This window comes from Centroberyx affinis, unplaced genomic scaffold (genome assembly GCF_046629955.1).
Source record: "Centroberyx affinis isolate AG114_WGS23_722 - 3 ecotype Tasmania unplaced genomic scaffold, CSIRO-AGI_Caff_v1 ptg000927l_1, whole genome shotgun sequence".
Lineage (NCBI taxonomy): Eukaryota > Metazoa > Chordata > Actinopteri > Beryciformes > Berycidae > Centroberyx > Centroberyx affinis.
The window spans coordinates 186,340-210,212 of record NW_027279506.1 but is presented as its reverse complement, the minus strand read 5'-3'; the positions used below and the strand labels follow the sequence as shown (position 1 = coordinate 210,212).

At 43.7% G+C, this 23,873-nt stretch overlaps 1 protein-coding gene across 1 annotated transcript in view; it reads left to right on the top strand.

Moving 5' to 3' along the window:
• The window catches only part of baiap2l1b (BAR/IMD domain containing adaptor protein 2 like 1b), a 34,948-nt gene that overhangs the window by 8,988 nt on the left and 2,087 nt on the right, over positions 1-23,873 (top strand). The window contains exons 4-12 of the mRNA XM_071521787.1: positions 1,982-2,043; positions 3,334-3,405; positions 4,970-5,104; positions 11,982-12,134; positions 12,657-12,812; positions 13,364-13,493; positions 13,780-13,996; positions 17,626-17,688; positions 19,057-19,294. Coding sequence (XP_071377888.1) covers positions 1,982-2,043; positions 3,334-3,405; positions 4,970-5,104; positions 11,982-12,134; positions 12,657-12,812; positions 13,364-13,493; positions 13,780-13,996; positions 17,626-17,688; positions 19,057-19,294 — 1,226 coding nt within the window. The remainder of the gene's footprint in view (positions 1-1,981; positions 2,044-3,333; positions 3,406-4,969; positions 5,105-11,981; positions 12,135-12,656; positions 12,813-13,363; positions 13,494-13,779; positions 13,997-17,625; positions 17,689-19,056; positions 19,295-23,873) is intronic.

The window sequence follows — 23,873 nt, the reverse complement described above, 5'->3', positions numbered from 1 at the left end:
AACCTTGAATAATATGGGAATATTGAATGAATGGACTATTGTTCGTTCACCCAGTCAACAGCTACCTTCTATGATGTCCCAGGTCTTCCTGCAATGTGTTGCGCGGTAGCCCCATGTGTTCGATAAAATATTGCTCTGAAGCAGAAGCCGTTCTCTCTGCAGCTTTGGCACTACAATGGAAATTCTGCGTTCAAAGATTTCTTGAGGTTACATCATTAACAGTACAGTATAAGTACAGCTGTAGTTGTTGGCTGCCGGGGAATGTATTGTGTCATGACATTACCCTCAGGCTTAATTCCCTATGCCCAGAAAGCAAATGCCTACGGGATAAGCCAGCCCCGGACTAGTAATAACTTGCTGTCTCAGGTTTCCACTCTGGATGATGCTTTACAGTCTGCTTTATGTCTAAGACGACACATGATCCAGTGGGAGAAATTGTAGAAGTGCTCAATCCTTCATGTGTCCTGCATCTATTCTGCATACACACTGCAACAGCCAATGCAGACAATTGCCAAATTATTCCCTGTGCCTTGTGGGATTTGAAAACAAAACTCTAAACAATTCTTTGGGTTGAAGCCACAGATCAGCTGCTGTAGTCCTGCTTTAGCATTTTCTGTGGCATATCTCTATGGTTTTGCCACTTAATCCCAGAAAGGTGTTACAGTACAGCACCAATTCTCTCTCTATCATGTAAATAATAATGATAAGTCTGTGGGCCAGTGTTCTCTTCTTGATATTTTTATCTCCATCATTCCTCCTCTTTTCCTCTATGATTAAGTGACCCTGCATCTGTGCTAGGCCAAGCTATCAGAATGGTAGGCCCACGCACACATTTGTGCAGACATGCATTGTTCCTCCATGTCTATCAGTCATCTGAGAGGTGTTTAAAATGGTACATGTCAGGGGCCACACACACACACAAGCACACAGGCACACACATACACACATAGAGAAGCCTTTTCAATCTGTGAACAGCACTATCCAGGCCACATGTTAGAAAGTAACAGACACAAGTCAGCTGAAGGCCATCTGGCCTGCAGTAGAGTGACTATTCTAAGTATTGCATGAAGCCATGAAAGCACAAAACCTAGTCCTTTAGTTCACTAAATCACTAGTCTCAGGAAGGTTCATTTGGCCACTATAAATGAAATTATTTCTGTTCTTACAGTAAACCTAAATCATATCCATGCTAATTTAGTGATACCGCACAAGGGGCAGTTGTTTTTTTTTAATGAGAAACACTTTAATGTGAAATACCCAAGCGCAGTAAAGCAGTAATGATGTTTGTTAGTAGCATGCATTATTATAATCAGCCACAAATAACTGACGGGATGCCATGTAGCAGGGACATCATTAGGAAATTCAATTATGATTTCCACATTATGATGATGTTTCATAATCCTCATTTGATTGGCTTTGTAAGCAACATGCAGAGACAGAGGGCTATAATATGTGGCCCCCTGCCATTTGAGCTCTTTTTGATTAGCCCAACAGTAGGTGGTCCTGTTTGTCTGGTCCAGGGACATGTATTTATTTTCCTTTCGTTTCAAGGAACAGAACTCAGCTGCAGTTCAGAACTGGTGAGAAATCATTTGTTCGCGTACGACTTGGTTGGTTCAGAAACATCAATAGCTGCTGACATTTGATGGCTTTGGAGGTTTCAAACAGCACATATCATTTAGCGCAGATTCACTCATCTACGTGCATATGTGCATTCTGGTCATCAATAGTCAGTTTCTCCATCTCTCTGTATAGAAAAGATTATGAAAGAAAGGGACAAAGAAACCAAATAATACCACTGGCCTATTTTTCATCTGAAGTTAACCTGTTCTCTCTCTCTCTCTCTCTCTCTCTCTCTCTCTCTCTCTCTCTCTCTCTCTCTCTCTCTCTCTCTCTCTCTCTCTCTCTCTCTCTCTCTCTCTCTCTCTCTCTCTCTCTCTCTCTCTCTCACACTCTCTCTCTCTCTCTCCCTCTCTCGCAGGCGTAGTGCTGATGGAAATCTCAGAAGTCCACAGGAAGGTTCACCTTGAGCTAGAGGAAAATGTGAGTATTACGTATGTGCATGTGTTTGTATACGCATATCCAGGAAAGCCTGTGACACCTATTTGCTATGGCTCACCCTTTCTTTCTTTCACACTCCCTCTCTACCTGTTGCTCAATATGTTTTCAGCCAAACCTACACTACAAGCTTTATTCACCAAGCGCCATGTAGCCACACACACAGTCACCAGTAGCAGCTTCATTAGCAGTAGCAGCAGTCATTTTCTCTCTTCCTCCCACCTTCATCGGTAGTCACTGCCGTTCCTCCCTTCCCCCCTTCATCAGCTACAATAACATCAGGGACAGGCAGAGAACAAAGAGGCTTGATGAGTAAAGAAAACAACAGGTTTGCGGTATAGGTGCACCTGCTAGTTTATTTCCAAGCTGTTTTACAGGGAACGGGGACAGGCCTCAACATGCCCTGGAAAAACACCTGCTGGAGCCATAGGCATGCTAACACAGCAGTGCTGATAACACGTAGAATATTAAACAAGTCACCACACTTGACTTTTAGTAGTTCCTAACATGGCAGCTACAAGGACTTTGTCTTACAATGTCGCATGAGCTTTGTGATTGGGGAAAAAAAATAACACAAATACCCTGTATAAGTTGAACTTTGGGGCAGAAAAGTTGCTAGGCGCTCCCCTGAGTCATTGTTGCTAACAGCGTTTACGAGTGGGTTGACTTGTTAATGGACTCCACTGGGTGAGTCACAATATCAATTCAGCTCAGAAAAAGGATTGGAAGAAAACCTTTCCCTGACTGCCATGAGGGTGTGTGTGTAGGTGTGTGTGTGTGCGTGCAGATGGGCAGTAATAACTGTGTGATTGTCTGTGTAGTCATCTGTGTGTGTGTGTTCAGTGATTGGGTTTTGTAATTGTAATTTTTTCTGGTGCAACAACGCGGGGACTTCATGCCCCATGTGGGTGCCGCCGCCACGCCACAACAAGGCTATGGTGATGTGAGCGCTCCAACACCCTCACACTAATGAGCGAGCTGGAAATAGAGAGAAAGGGAGAAAGCGAGAAAAGTCTGTGGGTATTCCTACGCTTTGTTTCTGACTCATTCATAAGCACAACCTTGGACTCGGCTCTCACCCCCGCCATGCTTGCACTGATATATACACACACACGCGCTAAATGATCACTTTCAATTTCTCCCTTTGAGACTTATCTTCCCTGTTTGCCGTTGTCAAGCTGACAAACTGTAACACTCCTTCCACCCGTCCAGTTCATAATCACCTGTCTTTTCTTCCCTCTCCTCTCTCTCCTCCCTCCTCCTCCTCACCTGAAGTTTAAGAGGTTCCACAGGGAGATAATAACCGAGCTGGAGAGAAAGACTGACATGGATGTCAAATACATGACAGTAAGTAGTTACAGTGTGTGTGGATGTGTGTGTGTTGTCACAACCCGGGTCTAGGATGTGACAAAGAGGGAGTCCACACATGAATTTAAATACAAAAAGTAATTTATTTTAACTTAATTAAACTCAAATAAACCTAAAACAAACCAAAAAGCATCAGTGGGAATGAATGTAAACCATCAGTGATGTCTGCAGTGTATGGATGAATGAAGTGTAGTGTGTGTGCGTGATGAAAGGTGCAAAATAAATGCCGGCCTAGCCCCACATGGCTGGTGGAGACCTGGGACCAAACATAGTGAGGAGAAGGAAGAGAAAAGAAGAAAGAGCCATTAAGCTATCACAACAGCTTATATACCCCAGGAGCCCCAGCTACCCAGGTGATATGAGTTGGCTGACGACCTGGCCCACTCTGCCAATAACCTCCCCTGAAGGGAAACAAGACAGCCAGTCAACAGGCAGAGGGGGAGGGACGTCACAGTGTGCATGTACCTGCACATGTGTGTATGTGCGTGTTTATCGGCGTGTAAATTTGCATGTGTGTGAGTCACTCTATGGTTACAGCACTCCATCCCTCCCCCTCATAAGAAGACACACTTCCACAATCTATCTCATTATCTTTTTTGGTTCTCATCACTGGTTTGTTGTCCAGTATGCATCTTCATTAGAAGGTACTGGCAGTGATGGCGAAGCACAAATGGTCACAACTACATTTTGCACTTATTGTAGGCGACTCTGGATAACTGCGTAAGCGAAAGGCTTCAATGTTAAATGTTACATCATGGAGGAGTGAGATCGTTGAATGAGGCTATTGTCCTTACCTAAACCCTAGGACCGATCAACTCTCCCAATTAGCTCTCCCACCTATGCAGTGCAGGGCTGTGCAGCAGTTCAGTTCTTTAATAGCTGCTCATTATGACTGTAGCTGTGGCAGTAAATGTATAATTAGGAACAAGAGTGGAAATTACTATTTTACAGTAAACAAAAGTAGCTGGACATATACATGGCTTTACAGAGCCTTTATTGTCTCTGTTGAAAGTTTCCTTGTTTCTGTTCGAGTTTCATCGCCTCAGAACAGCAGATGGAACCACACATAATGATGTCTAGACGGTATGTTTATATAAGTGGCAGAATACATGTATATGTCATATCAGACTGACCGATAAAATGTCAGTTACAGCTAATAAAATATTTATAATCATGACATATGTTTCAGAAATGGTTGATACTATGTGGCAACCTTTATCCGTAAATCCTGAGAGAAACGGCATTTGCATTTGATTAGGAATATGTTTTTTTATACATGCATATTGCACAGATGTATGGACATGTGTTGTAAGCCGATGCAGGCTTGGCACCTTCAGTGTGTGGCACTGAAAGAAAACATCAATCAGTCAGATATCCACACCCTGAGCTGTAAATATCTAGAGGTGGTATGTGGGTTGGTTACTTTTCAAAATGCATTCATTCACACTTTTTGGCCATGGATTGAAATTGCCCAGCAACATTGAGCCAGTCAATATCAGGTTGGTTTTCCAGTTTATATTCATATGGGTCTGTCCTCTCCCAGGCCACATTTAAGAGGTACCAGATGGAGCACAAGATGAAGCAGGACTCTCTGGAGCGGTCCCAGTCCGACCTGAAGAAGCTGAGGAGAAAGAGCCAGGGCAAGAACGCCAACAAGTACGAGAACAAGGAGAGCGAGGTGAGATGGACGTGGACACACCTACACACACACACACACAAACTCACACACAGACAGATACATAGGTGCTCTTTCTTACACACATATGCACGCACACACAGGCATGTTCACATATGTGCAGACATATTCACACATACAGAAACCTTGACACCTGAGATGAAGCATTTCAAAGCCAGTGTAACATTTACCTGTGCACTCATGCAGGAGCAGATCTGTTTGTTGTTGGCTTACTGGTCCGTTCCAGGAATATGCCTGCATGCAGCCCTCCCTCATATCACCTCCCTCCGCCCGCATGCACACCGACAAAATGGACACGCACAAGCACAAATGTATTTACCAAAAACACAAAAAGGAGATGAACAAGGAAGATGCAAATGTTTTGCCAGACTTGATAGATATAAAATCAGTCTGTTAAGTGCTTAAACTTAGGCACAAATGCAGAACCTCCTCCACACTAAATGGCTGCCAGTAATAACTGACCATCAACAGTTGGGCAACAGTTTGGACCTCCTACTCGCTGGCCCCATCCTGTGAAGTCAGTTAGCCAAAAGCTTTACCTGGCACGTTAAGCCTGGTTATGACGAGGCTTGTTTTTAGACCCGCTGTTAGTGAGGTTTGCTAGACTGCAATGAAAAGTAGCCTTGAGAATGACTGCGGCTGAAATGAACAGCTGTGTTTCTCTCTCTCTCTCTTTCTCTCTCCCTCTCTCACTCGTTCTCTCCCACCCTTACACTCGCAAGCACACATTAACACATTCGCACAAGCACCACATGTGCCGATATACTGGAGGATCCAGTCAATGTCACACTGGCCCTGACAAAAAGATAAAAACCTCTCGTCCAATTTTTGTCTTTTGTCCTAATTCTGACCATCAGTCTTTTGATAATAAATATTCATAGTTTATTTCATAAAACAGTCTCATGAAAAATCACTCATTATTGCAATTTACAATTTACAAGTTCCCATTTGGCAGACGCTTTTGTCCAAAGTGATGTACAGATGAGATTTTGTTGCGTCATAGTTAATTGAAGCTGTTATTACAGCTAAACACCACACCCCAACCGTGACCGTGCAAAATGATAGTTGTGGATCAGTTTAATCTCAAAACTACGAAATCTTACATAACCTGCTTACCATTGATCCAGTCAGGCAGCCTGTTGGACAGGGTGTGTGTGTGTGTGTGTGTGTATGTGTGTTTAAGGGTTTTGTATTCTGTCAACACGGTTTACCCTACCCTAGTCTGGCAGCGGGAACAACCCTCTGACACACACACACACACACACACACACACACACACACACACACACACACACAGACACTTGCTAGGGTTACAGAAAGAGAGGTAGAGACAGAGGGAGACACCTTAAAAGGAATGACACTTCAGTGAAGACGTGAGTCACCATTTCCACTTGAGGTTCATGGCAGCGTTAACCGTCCACATTCACTTTGTGGAAGCCCAGAGTATTGGTTTTGTTTTTCTTGATCGCAGCAAATGAAGTGCTCTGTGGCAAAAAAAACAGTTCTCATTGAGTTTCTCAAGTTTTAGCGACTTGAATTGCAGCGCTGTCATTCATGTCCACTTTGAGCGTGATAAGAACAACATTTTGAAAATATGGTGAAACCACCCCAGGGTGACTCCTCAGACAGTAGGCATTACCTCATCCATGCACATCTGGTGAGATATTGTCTAGCTCAGTATCTCACTCTCTTCGTCTAACTTTAACTTTTTTCTTGTTGCCCCATCTCTCTCTCTGACTCTTTACATCTGCCTGTCTCTTTCTGGCTCTGTCTCTCGTTTTCTCTCTTTCGCCCCCACTCTCTCCCAACCGTTTTTCCTGCCTCTTTCCCTCCTTCACCTTCCTCTCTCTCTGCTCTTTCCTTCTCTCTCCCACCTCTCTCTTCTCCTTCACCTTCCCACCCTAGTACGAGTCAGACTGTTCTCTTGCCGCCTCGCTCACTTATCTGATATAAGGCCAGGTATTAGGAGTTAGACAGACAGACAGGGTGTCAGGGCTTAGAGGCAGAAGCTTACGGCAGCAGATGATTCACCAGACACCAAAGACACTTCAAAGCCTGGGAACGATCTGTCAGAGAGGAAAGACAGGATTACACAAGGCAATGGGAAGAACTGTCACAACTGTCAAACAATTGATTAAAAGAATCACCTGAAAAAGGGAGCGCAGGATTTACTCTCACTGTCCGCAATATTAACAAAGATTGAGCTATATTAAGGCTCTTTCATGTCCAACAGGGAAAAGTCTGGTTCATTTTTTGTAGAATTGCATTTTGTCTCTTTTTCTATTTCTGTTGCATCTCTCTGTTGCCATCCCTCTCTCTTTCTTACCTGTAGTTCTGGGGATAAAGATAGGTTGTCCATAGCAACAGGTTTGCTGCAGTGTTGACAGATGTAAAGCGATTAAGAAGACGTGTGTGTGTGTGCGTGCGTGTGTGTGTGTGTGTGTCTGTGTGTGTGTGGAAAAAGCACAACCCTTTTTTCTCATCCACTTGAACACCGCCCACTTCTTCAGTTCTGGAAAGGTGTATTTTCTCTTCGCTAGTGGAGATGATTTGAAAGCCACAGCATACTCTACTATATTCATCAACTTGTTGTGCATTTATTTGTAAGCTCAACTCTCAACAAATCCAGATTTGTCCAAATTTGAGAAAATTAAAGATGTTTGAAATAATCTTGATGGTTTCGAGCAGATCAGGAGGCAAGAGCCTCATGCAAGAACATTTTCGTATTCTTATCTTAAATTTCTCTTACTTTTTTTGTGAGGTGGACTCATACGAGTGTGCCACGTCAGATTCACCAAACGCTTGTATCTTCAGAAAACTGTCGTAAATGACCTGCGTAAACATGATGAATGGCACCTGTTCTAAATGAATGCGCGTTCATGAGAATTGTGAATTTGCATAATTGACGCCCCAATAATTCCATATAAGGTTAGGGGTCCGGCCCATATGTCGGGAAGCTTCATTCATAAAAATGACACAGAAGACTAAGGAGAAGTCTACCAGCTCTGAGATTGAAGTCCTACTATCAGAAATAAGTCAACCAAAGCATATAATATTTAATATAATTCAATAGTGGAATCAAAGGCCCTGCTAAAGCCAAGGAATGGGGAAAAATAACTGTGCGTTCCCTTGCGATAAACAACTATAGTATTCCTACACATTTTAGATGAACACTAAATAAATATCACAACAAAGTTATAATTCCCTATAGGAATATTATAGTGATACTACAGAAGACAAAAATACCATGATAAGGTCACTATAAACTCACTATTGAGTACCACAGACACAGTCCCTATCGGAGTATTATAGGAATATTATAGGACTATAGTGATTTGTTGTTAGGGCACCGTCACAGAAAAAAAAAAAAATGGCTTGACATGAAATTAGATGCAAAAAGCAAGGCGATCCATGACTGCAACAGGAGGGCCAGGAGGAATTCTCGGTTACACAGACAGATGAAAGAATAGGCGTATCTGCCATAATTGGCGATGTAGCGGTGCCAGGTGTTCAGCAATGTCGCCCTGGACAGTGACTTGCACCTCAACCTGGTAAGACCTAAATTTAGATTCATCTCCCTCTATAATGTATTTCCCCCAATACAATCTAACCTTGCCTTTGTCTCATCTGAGTGTTTGTCAAATAACCTGGCAATTATTAGTGTTTTTTGTTTTGTCTTTGTATTGAGCGCACTTATAGGCCACTAACCCACATGGATACTTATGAGATTTTATGCGGCAAAAATAAATAAATAGTAAAATAAATTACGCACTACCTTCTTTTGAAAAAGCCATCAGTGCTCCCTTGCTATTTTTCCTGTTGCTGTAACCACTGTACTGGTTAATCGCAACATGATTATACATTACTATTATTAAGTGACAGAGAGACAATCCATTAGTCAACAACAAAGTTTTTTTTTTGCTTTGGAGAATGGCAGGTTGATTGTATGTGACTCGTACATCAGGTCTGGACCACTCGTACATTTTGTTCATACCTAAGAGAAAATTGTAAATCCGAGAAAATTGGTGAATGCGGCAAGTTCTCTTAAATCGCTCGTACGAGTGATTTAAGAACGAATCTGTTCGTACGAGTGGTTCTTGCATGTGGCCCAATGAGTCCAAACCCCTCTCGCACTACTACCATCTATGCCGACCATCTGTCACAACTGTTCAAAATCTGCTAAGTCAGCACAGACTCAGCCTGTTACTGAAATCATGTTGGGATAAATAAAACGGGGATAAGAATCAAGTTTAAAGTCGTTTGACCTTAGAGCATCGCTAAAAGACAGTTATACTTTCCCTTCCTTTCTCCATGTCATTGTTTTTCTTCTCGTTCTCTTGTGCAAGTCTCTGTCTCTCTCCATACACACACACACACACACACACACACACACACATAAACACACACACACAGTTACAGAGGAGCCTGACTCATCTTTCTTTACAGAATGGATTTTGGAAGAAGAGAAAGAAACCAAACAATAGCTCTTGCTCTCTCTCTCTCCCTCTCCCACTCTCTCTCTCTCTCCCCCCCTCTCTCTTTCTCTTTCTCTCTCATCTATCTATATATCTATCTATCTCTCTATCTCTCTTTCTCGCTCTCTCGCTCGCTCTCTCTCTCAGAATTTGAATTTTCCAGCTCATCTTTCCGATTTCTATGATACCTTATCTGCGGCTTCACTCCTGTTTCATAGACAGACAATGATTCCTGTGTATCTGCTCCAGTGCCAGGCAGCCACAGCACAGGTTCCTCTGGCAGCAGGGTGACGTTATGGGATGTCACAGGTGGACACAAACAAAACTGTTGAGGGTACTGGAGAGGGCAGATGCAGAGGGAGGGGACACAGCCAAAGCTTTTAGACTCAAATTACTCCATTTGTGGATATTGAAAGGGAGAAAGAGAAATAAAGGGAGAGCGTACTTCCGCATAGCATGGGCAGTAAAGAGAAGAGTTTTGTTTTGTTTTTATTTGTATAGGTGTGTATGTTGGCATTCACAAATTATTTGCATCTGCTTGTTTGTGGACATTATAACAAGGTCAGCTTGTCATGATAACATGCACTTGAGAGTGTGATATCATTTGGCAAAACAACTCATAGAAAAGTAGAGAACAGTAGAGTAGAAGAGTTCATTTGAGGACTGTCTGGCATCCAGACAGACAGACAGATACACAGATTCAGTCAGACAGACAGGACTGTTTGAACAAGGATGATATCTCTCCCGCTGAAAGCTACTTAGCTAGAATAACCTTTTGTCACTGAGATGAGGGAACACACATACAGAAGCACACACAGCATGTGATTTTTTTTTTGTTGTTGTTTTTTTAAGAGAGAGTTATGCTCCCCACTGTTGTTTGGAAAAACAATATAACAATAGTAGTGTAATAGTTTTGTCAAAGCAGATATGGCATGACTCCTCTTGGTCTGAGGTTCCAGTTTTTTTATTATTATTATTTTATCAAGCAGTGATAAAATAATAAAAAGCACCCATGGCTCCCAACTTCTTTACAATCACTGATGGCTTCCTGGTTCCTCTGTCAACACAAGTGAAAAGCTTCTGCGTTACCCTTGACAACACACTGTCCTTCGAACCCCACATAACAAACATCTCAAGGACTGCACTTTTTAATCTCAGCATCTCCCGACTCGCTCTTCACTCTCCTCCGTCAGTGCTGAAACTCTAATGCACGCCTTTGTCACCTCCTGGCTGGATTGCTGTACCAGCATCCTCTCAGGACGCCCCACCTAACTCACGCACAAACTCCAACTCCTCCATCACTACACTGCAGCCCGTGCTTTCTACAATTGGTGCTCGAGCCTTCAACTGTGCAGCACCCGGCTCTGGAACTCCCTAACCTCCCACACCCGCCATGCAGGGACTCTAGCTTCTTTAAAAAAAAAAAGATCAAAACTCATCTGTTGACTATGATTCACCCTGTCATTCCCCTGACTGTTTCCCCTCCCTGTGCACTCGCTCTGCAAACTCAGGGTATTTTTGATTATGTCTACTGTTGTTTTCTTTCTAGGATACAATGTTAAAGTTGACTTTGGGCAGATTGTTTCCGGCTCTGGCATCTCAATTCAGTTCATACATTTACCACAGTAAATCTATTCTTCTATTATTATTTCTTGGTCATAAGTATTAAATGAGTCGATATGGCCACATTGCCATAACAGAAGGAATATCAAATAAAGAAAGATGATAGAATGGAAAAAGCTGAAGATGAAACGTTTTCATAAAGACCACACACACACACACACACACACACACACACACACACACACACGCACGCACTAGTCTAAGAGCCTTTGAGTACCCTCGTGACCTTTCATTATCCCAGGCTGTCAGTGTAGATAAGGCAGCCCCTCCTTACCACTGCTGTGTCCTCTCCCGCTCTTCCTCCTATTCCTCTGTCCACTCACTAAAGACTAAATACTACCCAGTCTGTCTTTATGCTGTTGTCTAATAATACCTGTGTGCCTGCAAGAGAGAGATTAGGACATACAGTTAGGATCCCTGCTCCTTCCATATCACACTGCCCTTTACGTTCTTATATAGCTGTGTAGTGAAAGGGATTGGATGGCTGGGAACCATGTGGACAGGCAGATAAGAAAATGTGATGATCTAGTGAGATGCTTTGTGATCGTTGCATAAAGGAAGACAAACCTATCAATTCAAATTGACGTGTGTGTGTGTGTGTATGGGTGTGTGCACGTCGGTATATCCAGGTTCATGTATACACGCATGCATGTTTTTGTTCCACTGCATAGATTATGACTGAGCACTTGCATGTGTATGGGCACTAACTGAGGCATGATCCTCAAGTACCATCATATGCGTATGTGTGTATATGTTTCCAGTGCCTGGAGACGTTGACCAGCCGTCAGATGGACATGCAGAAGTTCATAGCCGATGGCTGTAAGGAGGCTCTGCTGGAGGAGAAGAGACGCTTCTGTTTCCTGGTGGACAAACACTGCAACTTCTCCTACCAGTTTGCTTCCTTCCACGATAAGGTAGAAGACACACGAACGGCAAACATGCTGGGCATTTTTACTTTCTGTACTTTCACTTAACCTAACCTTTTCTGCTATAAAAAGCTAAATCCTAGGAACAACACCAATCATGATCATACACTGTACATGCCTGGGCCGACTTGTGCTCTGCCCCTGTCAGTGTGTTTCATTTAACACCATAATAGATATTTTTGGACTGTGCTGTGCAGGAAGGTTGCCAGCATGGTATAGTCAATACAGATTTGATCTCAATCTCACATTTTATTTTTTCACATTTATTGTTCCACACTTTTTAGAGCGCTTTCACCCGAGAGAAAGGGAGAGAATTCGCCTGAGAGCACCGACTAATAGGGGCAGGGGTCATATTGGAATTAGGCAGCTAAATGGTACATGTGCTCGTTTGATTGACCTGCCCTCTGTAGTGTTAAATCTAACCAAATTCGGAACAATTTATTCCAAAATGTGTACACCATTTTCACAATGTATCTTTTTTTCTATCTTTTTTTTTTTCCTGGTGGCCAGGCCAGAGACATGCTGACGGCAAAGCTGCCCAGCTGGCAGGACCAGTGCAACGATGCCACCAACATGCCAGAGACCATCCTGTCCATGATTGAGGGGCTGCGCACGCCAATCTCCATCACACCACTGCCCTCCCCCGCCCCCTCACGACACAGCATGGTATGACGGGACGGGAGGGAGGAGGGTACAAATAAGGACAGGTTCTGTTCCCGGATATGCTGCTCCTTTATTTTCTAGTGCCTTTTCTTTTTTTATGCGCAGTACATGCAGGACATTATGTCATCATGGTGGCATCTATCTGTGAGTCTGTGTGTGTAGACACGTTCTTCTTGTGAACACAATAACTCAAGAACAATACATGTTAGAAATGTCATACTTACACCACAGGTTCCCCTTATAGAACAGATGATTTTGGAGCATACATTTGCACATTAATCAGGAAAATTACCTTCATTAATTACCTCCTTAGCGTAACTGGTTATGTTTAAAACCGTATACTATGGTGATTTGTGAAGATAGTTTAACTAACTTCACAAATCTGCTCTGCACAAACAGCAGTCAAAGTCTGTGTTTTGCTTTTGGGGAATTACTGTTCCCAGTGTTTCTGTTGTGATGGCAATGCAATTTGATATGCTTAAATAACAGTATTGACCCAACACTTGCAGTGTTGCCACCATGCTAACCGGTATTGTTAATGTTCCTGTGGGCAGAACACCTCTGTGGGACGCGAGTCTTCGGTGCTACCCCCAGCCCCACCTCTGAAGGCTCAGACCAGTCCTCTGGCCAACATGTTCACCCAGGAGTACAGCACTACCAACAACAGCACAGATAGGCACTCAGGTACTATAAATATGGCACTGGTTTTCAGTCGGCACCACCCATTGTGCTGGAGAGGCTACAGCATTGTGCTTTTCAACGCGGCGAGTGCAGTGCAAGAGCATTGTTCTCTCTGTGTGATGGCCTATTATCCTGACCAGAACAACAGAATCTGTGTCGTTTGGGTTTAGGATTTGGGTATCACATGGTTAAAATGCAAGAGAGATTTCTGGATGAAATTCTTTTTAGTACATTGTTGTATCTACGTTGATGTCCCTCCTCCTTACCCTGTCCTGTTCTGTCCTCCCAGACCACGGGGGCAGTGAGGAGGGCAGCCTCCCCAGGTCTGTGTCTGTTGCCACGGGCCTCAACAACATAGTGAAGAGGCCGCGTGTGCGCACCATCTTCCCCCACACCGCCGGCAACAACAACACACTGCTCAGCTTTGAAGAGGGAGACGTCATTATCCTGCTCATCCCTGACGAAAGAGACGGGTGGATGTACGGCGAGCTGGAGAAGACTGGAAAGTGAGTCAAGCCCACATGTACTGTGTTTATATGAAACAGACACATGTAAGCGAAGACTAGCCTGTATTCACGCACAAATACGGGAAGTTTTGTGCACATAGGCAATCAGGACATACTCTGTGCACCAGCAGCTACCCTATATTTATCCAATTATCAACTACAATCCATCCCTTCTTCCTCATTTGTAGTGTGCATTTACTGTAATCAACACCTGCCTCCCCATGGCCCAATCATCAGTTGTTTTAAATGTTTGTCTTGTTCCTCCATCCTCCTACTATTCAGCTGATTGATGAGTTGGACTATCCTAACTAGCCAGATGGTCCCCAGCCTGATTGATATCCCAGCCATGCACACACACACAGCCTGAGCTAGAGCACTCGCTGATAACGAAATCAAAGTAAAGTATAGCCAGAGGGTGGGATGTACGATAGAGGACTGGAGTGAGGCAGAGAGAGAAGTTCAGAGTACCACCTGCTCTCCCACACAGACAGGCTCCAACCAAATCTGCTCTCCCCGGGTCTCTGATGTCTGACTTTAAAAACAGGGATTTGATCCAAAGCCCTGGGAAGTGTGTTTTTGAATTTTAATCATTCATCAGGCTCGATCTTTATCGCTGTCAAGGGAAATTACCTGGCAAATGTATCCAAAAAAATGATCAAGGGTAGAAAGGAATCGGTTCTGAGTTGCTTTTAAAAGTAAGGCTGCCACCAAGTAAAACTTTGGTCTTGCCGCCGTATTGCTGCTAGCGGGGTGAGCCGGAGGGCCTTGAGGCTTAAAAACTGTATATCATCATGTTTATCACAACATGCCGTCAGATGAGATAGGCTTAATATCCCGGAGGAAATTCGGCTTTGATGCATTCGGGGCTCTCGCGTGGGTTTTTCTCTTTGTCTTACATCAGCTTTGATAACGTATCCCGGCAACTCGCCCCGGCAACACCTCGACCGATTCAAATGCCCGCACAGGCCATTGATGAACTGAGGAATGACACAGAGACATAGATACACATTTGCATCCAGTGGGACAATCATGCACTAGTAGCAATACATTCAGACATTTTACAAATAATATCATCTGAATTATATATAAATGTGACTCTAGTGTGAATGTGAATGTACGTATATAATCTTCACCTCACTTGACTCAGGTTCAGAAAATATACATAAATTTGATCCCTCTGTCCAAGCCAAGCGAGTTGGAGGAGCAGCTGGCTAGTGAGTTTGCATTCCTGGCTAGGAATATCTGGAAAAGTGAATGAGTGTCACCCTCAGCTCCCTCCATCAGTATCATGGAGGTGCCCTGGAGCAAGGCTTGTAATCCACAGTTGTTTCAGTGAAGCTGCTCAGTGGCCAGTGTTGGAAGACTGTGTTTGCATTGTGCAGCTCCGAGATATGAATGTTTATGAACGTGTGTAACTGTGAATGTGGAGCGGTGCTGAAAAAGAGCATGTGTGCTCAGCAAAAAAAACCTTTCCCTAAATAAATAAAGGCTATTATTAATACCGATGCGATTGACCGGGGTGTATTTTCCAGTAGGACCTCGGATCCTTTTTATCGCAGGTGCACAAAGGGAACACCCATTTTCCAAGCCAAATGGACAAATATTAACATTTATCCGTGTAGAGGGAGAGGCCGGTTGGCTACACGCTGATTATGAAAGAGTGAACAATCTGTACCAAAACGGCACAATGACACAGAGTCCTTGCTCTGAGATTTTCTTAGTGACTAGCTGTCACTCATTTTTCTCTGAACCTTTTACATACTGTTATGTGAATGTCTTTAAGTGCCTTTTCAAACTGAATGAAACATTTTTTATCATATCAAGGTGAGAAAGCGTGGGGGAGAACTTCAGCACAACGCTGTTTTTTTAGTCCATTAGACACCATTATTAAGTCAAGTTTATTCTGGTGTGTGTGTGTGTGTCTGTGTGTGTGTGTGTGTGTGTGTGTGTGTGTGTGTGTGTGTGTGTCTGTGTGTGTGAGTGGGCAGGAACAAATGTCCGCATGATTTCCCTCATTGAAACCACTGAAACCTTATAGGCCATAATGCTCCCGATGTGTTGTGTTGAAAGCCTTGCAGGAGAACCAACTCTGAAATGTCGCTGAAGTCTGAATGAGACTTTAACTTTGACTTTAAACAGGTGAATGGTATTGTACTGTACCTCAAAACACATTGATTCATTCATAACTTAATTGTTATTCCCTTTGAAAAACTGTCTTTCTTCATAGCAGCCTAATGAGGAAGATAATCAATTTTCAACCAGAAGGGAAAATGTGGTGTTAATAAGATTATGTCCATTAAAACAAAGGAAAAAAAAGCAAAGCATTTAAACATATTGCACCACTGGATGAGGCGTTCAGGGTATGCCTCCTGCATTCCCAGACCTTTTTCATACCAACTACCAGCGTTTTGTTACCATAATCACAACAGGCATTCATCATTGGAGAGAGCATTGGAGAGAATTATGATAACTCGATAGTAGTTTTACAATACTCACTGTGAGGAAAGATGGGTTTGGGATTTCTCTCTGTGTGTCTCTTACAGTGAGTCAATGTTCACTGGGAGGGAAATTCTCAGGCAAAGTGACGTAGAAAATATGCAGAGGATTGTGGGAAGGTGACCTGCCAGAATTTGGGAGTGTAGCGTCAGGAAGGATTAGACCTCTCAATTACTTTATGCAAATTTTCACGCGGCTAATGTAGGCATTAACCAATCAGGTGAATAGTGTACTGTATGTCTGCTCGATTACGTTCCATCACAAAACATCACAAAACGAGTTCAGCCTGTCGTTTGTTCCTCTCAATATGGAGAAGTTCATCATTGGCGTGTCCAGTCACCCGGTGTTATATGATCCAAATAAAAAGAGCAGTGGCGCGGAGGACGAAGGCTGAAGCGAAACCTGCATCCGTTACAAACACGCCCGCTTCCACACCCACGAGGCAGCCAGTAGTGTCAAGCATCAGGGGCGTTGTGCATGGACATTCACTGTTGAACTGAGTCTTTATCTCTCTCTCTCTCTCTCTCTGTCTTGTGGAGTGGGGACAGTGGGGCCACGTGAGGTGAGAGCAGAGCAGCAGCTCTTCACCACAGGCTCGCAATCATTTAGAGAGGCTTTTAGACGCCTGTGGAATGATAGCCGGGATGATAGGGATTCTGGCAGTGGGGTAGACATGTAATCATTTCTATCTCGGTTTCTCTCTCGCTCTCTTTCTATCTCGGTTTCTCTCTCTCTCTCTCTCTATCTCGGTTTCTCTCTTTCCCTCTCATTTCTCTATTCACTTCGCATTATTGGCATGAATGTCAGATGAACAGGGTTGCCAAAGCATCTAAAAACAAAGAAAAATAACTAGAGAAAAGATAAATAAATAGATAAAATAATGCAAATAAATATGTATAACAATAAATATCTAAGAGTGACAAAAGTGTGTTCTCTCTCTCTCTCTCTCTCTCTCTCTCTCTCTCTCTCTCTCTCTCTCTCTCTCTCACTCACTCACTCACTCACTCACTCACTCACTCACTCACTCACTCACTCACTCACTCACTCACTCACTCACTCACTCACTCACTCTCTCTCTCTCTCTCTCTCTCTCTCTCTCTCTCTCTCTCTCTCTCTCTCTCTCTCTCTCTCAGGAGGGGCTGGTTCCCGTCATCTTATTGCCGTGCATACTCTGAGCCACTAGTGAATAACAACAGGTAAGGAGACTCCACGTTCAGGCTAATACACACACACACACACACACACACACACAGGCAGGTCTCATGTTCCAGCCAGCTGTATTGTTGGCAGTGTTTCCTCTCGTTACTCCTGTTAGACTGATAACCTTTCTAATCCTATGGGGGAGTCTCCCCTTCCTCAACCTTTGATTCCTATTATGTTTAAGTCACATCCTGCATTCAGTCCACTTCATTTACCCCTATGAAACCATTCTATTTAAAATCTATTTAAAACCTTTTAATATAGAGACATGTCACTCACATAATGTACTCTTTGAGATAAAAAAAACAGCTTCATTTTCAGATTGATTCCCGTGCATTTATTGGCTTCATGGACTCTGATAGACTCCTTACGGTTCATGTGCTCAACCCATATATGGCTGTGTAAACCCTCAGTTCAAGTCATGGAAATTAAAAAAAATTGAAAAAAAATTGGAGTTACACAAGCGCAGCAGTACGTTTATATCAGGAAACAGGATGCCGTGTCTTTGCTGCTGATGAATTGATTTTGCGGCTGATGAGAGAGAGAGACGGGGTTCAGAGAGTTGACTCCAGGCTTTTCTTCAAAGAGACTAATCCCCGCTGGATTAATTTATTAGATCCTAATGTGCTGCACCTCCCACAGAGAGGCTGCCAGCCAACTGCTACCAGTCACGGAAACAGAAAGTTTACACTATAAGCACCCCTGGGGGACACACCGACACCGACACCGACACACACACACACACACACACACACACACACCCTCTGAATTCTACCCACTAGTGCAGTGCCCGTTTGCCCCGCTGCTGCACAGAGCTGTTTATTCAAAGTTTATTAATGTTGAACGCGTCGCGTGTCCAAATTGCACCAAATCCGACACTGCACGTCCTTGTGTCCCCAGCAATACACCCTCCAAGTGTGAAGTAGATCGGACGAACGGTTCTCGAGATATGCGAAGGACACACACACACACACGCACACACACACACATACACACAGAGATTCCTTGCTTTATAGTATGATAATCAAAATGTATTACTTCTTTGAACGGCGTGGTTATTTTGAATGCCAACAGCTCAATGATAGTCCATGCGCGCGCGCGCGCGCGCGCATGGACACACACACACACATATGTACACATGCCAGGAGACTAATGAGATGTCCTGTAATTGCATTTTTTAATTTGACTAAGTTCATTCTTTCCTTCTGTTACTCCTGTGTCCCTCCCTTCCTCTCTCTCTCTCTTCCTCCTTCCCTCCCCTCTGACTTTTTCTCTCTTTTTTGCTCTGCCCTGTTCTCTCCCCTCTCTGTCTCTCTCTCTCTCTTATGTCACCCTCCCTCCCTCCTTCCCTCCCTCCCCTCTAGTGTGTCTGCTGCCCCCTACCGCAGTCGGAGCGTGGTCAACCTGCACCACCAGGACACAGAGACGGACGAGGCGACCATGGTGCTCCCCCCGGCGGACTACTGTGACTCCCCGCAGCGCACCCCGGTCCACAACCCCGCCTCCTCCTCCGTCACCACCATCATCACAAACAACCACCACCACCACCAGCACTCCCCCACGCCCTCCGCAGCCTCCTCCTCCTCGTCCGATCACAACACGGTCAGTCACTGGGCCGGTAGATTTGATTTGGGTTATATGGGAAGAGACTGTTTTCTGTTTCTTTCTTTCTTTCTTTCTTTCTTTTAATCAAATGACGACAAACATCGGGGCTGCCAGCTTTTCTTCATTTACTTTTCATTTCTTCATTTACAATGCAAATTTGCAAACCTTCAGTGACTTCAGTAGAAAGTTATTATACTGTACTTGCATCCTAGTATGGGTGAGAAGGAATTGAACCCCTAACCTTGGCAGAGTCAACCTTAGCCTTAATCCTCTACCTGGGCCACAAGGGCTGCCATCCACTTGCCTCTCCAGTTCCAGGTCTCACCTGATACCTACTGCAGCACGGCTACTGTACCGTCGACTGTCCAGCCTTATCTTGGCTGCTGTGGACAGTATGTGTATGTGTGTGTGTGGTGTCAGGTGAACTTCTAATGTCAGTCTTGGAAACCTGACCGCACTCTGAAGACTCTGTTACACTCATTTTCTCAGTGTAAGCAAGTATATTTGTTCAAAAATCCAAGTATTGGGACACTGAGACAAAGTCAGTCTTCACTGCTGTAGATGCATCTACTGTGATGTGGATATCGCATGAAAAAACGCATGGGAGGCAGAAGCACAGACTGACAAGTGTTGATTCTGGGTATTTCACCCCGTGTTAAGCAATATTAATTGATTCAAACAACACTAACTTAAGCTTACTTTCCTAATACTGAGGCATTAGTCTATATCTTTTTATTAGCAAAATGAAGAAGCACACTTAGTATGTCCTCTTCAAAAAATAAATGAGTATAATTGATTATGAGTAGAGGGATAGCTGTGTAGAATACAAACTTAGATTAGAATGTTAGGTTAGAAATGTGTTAGAAAGGCCCCCAAAAGCTTTCAGCTATCATCCAAACATGACACATCATTACAATCCCAGGTCTCTGATCATCCACATGCTTGTAGGGGATGAAGGTACAAGCTGACTAGGACACAGCTGTAAAGAGGATTGCCCTGTCTGGATAATCCCTGGTGATCAGACAGGTAACCAGACTCCTGGAGCCTCTACTCCACTCAGAGGCAGCGACATTGGGACACAAGTGGGAACAGGGTCTAGGTCTGGCCTGGATGGTTGACGTCTGTGATAATGAACATACAACATTCACATTTAAAGTCATGATGAAGGATGTTTTTCTGCCTTAAAATGGGGGTAGAAAATGTTTTTCAAAAATATGTCCATCCTCAATATTACGTGCCCTTATTTCAGTCGTCTCCCACACCCACATGGCTACGCCTTTAGTCTACGAATGCTCTTCCATTTGCATACTATGCAAAGCCTACAGCCAAAGTTGCGGTTTCTCCCACCCTGAAAGCTTTTGCAGCTTCCCCATCCTGGCTAAATGGAAATGCAGTGCGGTGTGTCACACCTGCCGTGTCCGCGCGCTCACATACACACCATCTGAGCTAGTTCACCGTGTTACCACTTCTCTACACTGCCTGTTGGCATTCATCATCCATAGCGTGATGATGAGTGTATATCAATTTTCTAAGTATTTTTATTAAATAGCCAAAACAACACACACACACACACACAGCCACCCTATCATGAGAGAGAAACATTTCTGTCAGTGGAAATATCCTGTTAATCACATACACCTACAAGGACAAAGGGGAAACATGAGCTCCTTACATAAGTTACCATACATTACTATACATCCCATTCATTCCCTGTACCTTAACCCTAACCTGAACTATAACCATTAAATGCCTCATCTCTATCCTAAGAGTTAGGACTGTCAAAATCGAGTCACTTATCAGTATTTTTCTCACTGTTACAGCATTGTCAGGATGTTTTGTTCACAGTACAAGAACATCACCAATGCACACACACACACACACACACACACACACACACACACACACACCCCCACAGCCAGTGTGACTGTTCCGGTGCCAGTAGTTTGTGATGTTTGACCCAGCTAGAGGTTGAATGGAAAGGAGATCCCTTTCTGTTCTCTTTCTCAGCCCTGCAATATTTATTATTTACCTCTCATTTGGTATACAGCCACAGACATGCATAGTAGGGCCAACCACTAGCATGCTTATGCCGTGAGTGTGAGTGTGTGTGTGTGTGTCTCCGCTGTCAGGCTTGTCACTCCACATCCGGCCCACGTCTCTCTGCCACTGACTCGGCCTTCTGGTGGAATTCCACTCTGAGTGAACCTGATACCTGCCTTCCCCTCTTCTCTCTGTGTATTTTCTCTCTCTCTGTTTTCATTCTTTCAATGTATCTCCCTTTTTTCATGTCTTTATCTCTGTATCTGCCCACTTGCCTCTCGTTCTCCACTAACTTACCTCTCTTACAATCTCTCTCTCGCTCGCTCGCTCGTGCTCTCTCTCTCTCTCTCTCTCTCTCTCTCTTTCTCTCTCTCTCTCTCTCTCTCTCTCTCTCTCTCCTCCCTCCCTCTGTTTCCAGGGTAGACAAGAGTCACTTCCAGGGAAGCTTATACTCCATTCATTCTTTAGTGACTCACAAAGCTCTGCTCCACCTCCATTCATAACACACACACACACACACACACAGCCCAGAATACATGGCTAGCTTGTGGGAAAAAAGCTCTTGTGAGGAGGTGTGGATCTACAGTACAGGTTCATGTACAGTGCAGTGTATGAGTGGGCTGCCGAGGGTGTGTGTGTGTGTGTGTGTGTGTGTGTGTGTGTGTGTGTGTGGGTTTGTGAGCAACTTGTGGCTGCATCCTAGTTAAAAATGAATTTTAAATATGAAACGTATAGGTGAAAGGCCTGATGCACTGCGTCAATTTACGTGTCCTCTATGCAGTTAGCTATGAATAAAAATGATTGAGTGGGAAAAGTGTGTGTGTGTTTATGCGTGAGTGTGTATGGGCGTGCGCTATTGTGTGCATTTGTTTGTTACATTGCCCGTTGGCAGGGGCACTAGCACCAAAGGCTGTCTGTGAGTCACTTGTCATGACTGTGTAGGTGACGGCACGACAATGAAAGTTTTTTGTTGTACCTGTTTTCTGTCTGTGTGCAAGTGTCTAAGAGCGTTAGAGAGGCAGATCAGTCTGCTTAGATATAGGAGGAGGTGACAGGGACTTGTCATAAATTGAGCCCAAGCCCTTTTCATTCTTGTTTAATTGTACCACTTTCTGTCTCCTCCCCTTTAGTTTGCTGTTGTTCATGTTTTGTCGTGTTTATAAGGCCTGCAAACACTTTAACTATATGCAGTATTTCCCTCTATTTATGATGGTCAATCAACGCTATCATAAATAGAGGGAAATATGATAGCTTTGGTTAACCACTGCATCAATAAAATTAGCTCCTGTGCAAGAGAAATTGTGAAATTGTAAATATATTTAGCTATAGAAACGGGGCGATTAGCTAATATCCCAGAGGAATAGAGATTGTGTCTATTCCATGAGTTAGGAGACATAGAGAATGAAAAGCATTGTATGTTTTCCTGTCCTTTGTATATTGATTTGAGACAATTATATAAGCTTAGTGACCTTGACTGGTTTTCTTTAGAGGATGGACACAGACTCGCAGTCAGACTCACAGCGTTTGGCACTGCTCAGTACTGTATGTGTATAAAGCTTGGGAAAGAAGGAAGGATTTATCATTTACAAAAGATGGCTAAGTAAAGACTAATTTATGTTTTTATTTATTAAAATGAGAGAAGGATATGAACTCCAATTAAGAATAGTTAACCTAGTGTAGATATGATGTCAATCTTGAGTATGTATATACTGTATATTCTATAACTTTGAATATATTGTGCATTTTCTGTTTGATCTGTCATTGCATATAATTGATATTGTGACTTATGGTGCATGGCACATAAGCACTTGACCCAATATAAAATTAGACCAGTTACCCGCATATAGATAAGTACAAGCTCGATGTTTAGAATTGGAGTTTGGGAAAGATATTAGTGCTGCAGCTTAAACAGGAACGGACATGGAACCGAAGGTTTGAATATGTCTATTTTCACATCCTTGCTGTCATCAGTGATCGGTATCAGCAAAGTCTTGGAATGTTTTTGTTTTTGTTTTTTTACATCATGCAGGTTGGACCGGAGGAGGAAAGGTGAGAGGAAGAGAGGGAGGGAGGGAGAGAGGAGGGTTTGGGGGGGGGGGGGGGTTGTTGCCCCTGGAATGCACTGTCACCATGAGAAAAAATGCACCCTCACTGGTTTGGTGTTTAGCAGATAACCACTTACAGGAATGGATGTGTTGAGAAGAGAGAGAGATCGATGTGAGAGATAGAGAACAAGAGAGGAGTGACAAAGGGGAAGAGAGGGCTTTGACCTTCCTGTGGAGTATCAGTGAAACGGAAATTGAGAGTAGCAAAGACATTCCTGGCTGTTGATACCCAAATAAGTGCAACAGAGCAAAAAAGAGACAGAGGTGAAGACATTCCTGGTTCCCCGGCTGCGCTGTGAATCGGCGCGCAGAACCATACTGCAGCCTGAGAGCGTTAACGAGACCGTGATCGTGTTTTGACCAAAGTAAAGAGACAGTCAGGCTGCCTGGATGAGCCAGTCGGAGCGTGCATGTGTGAATGAAAGAACGTG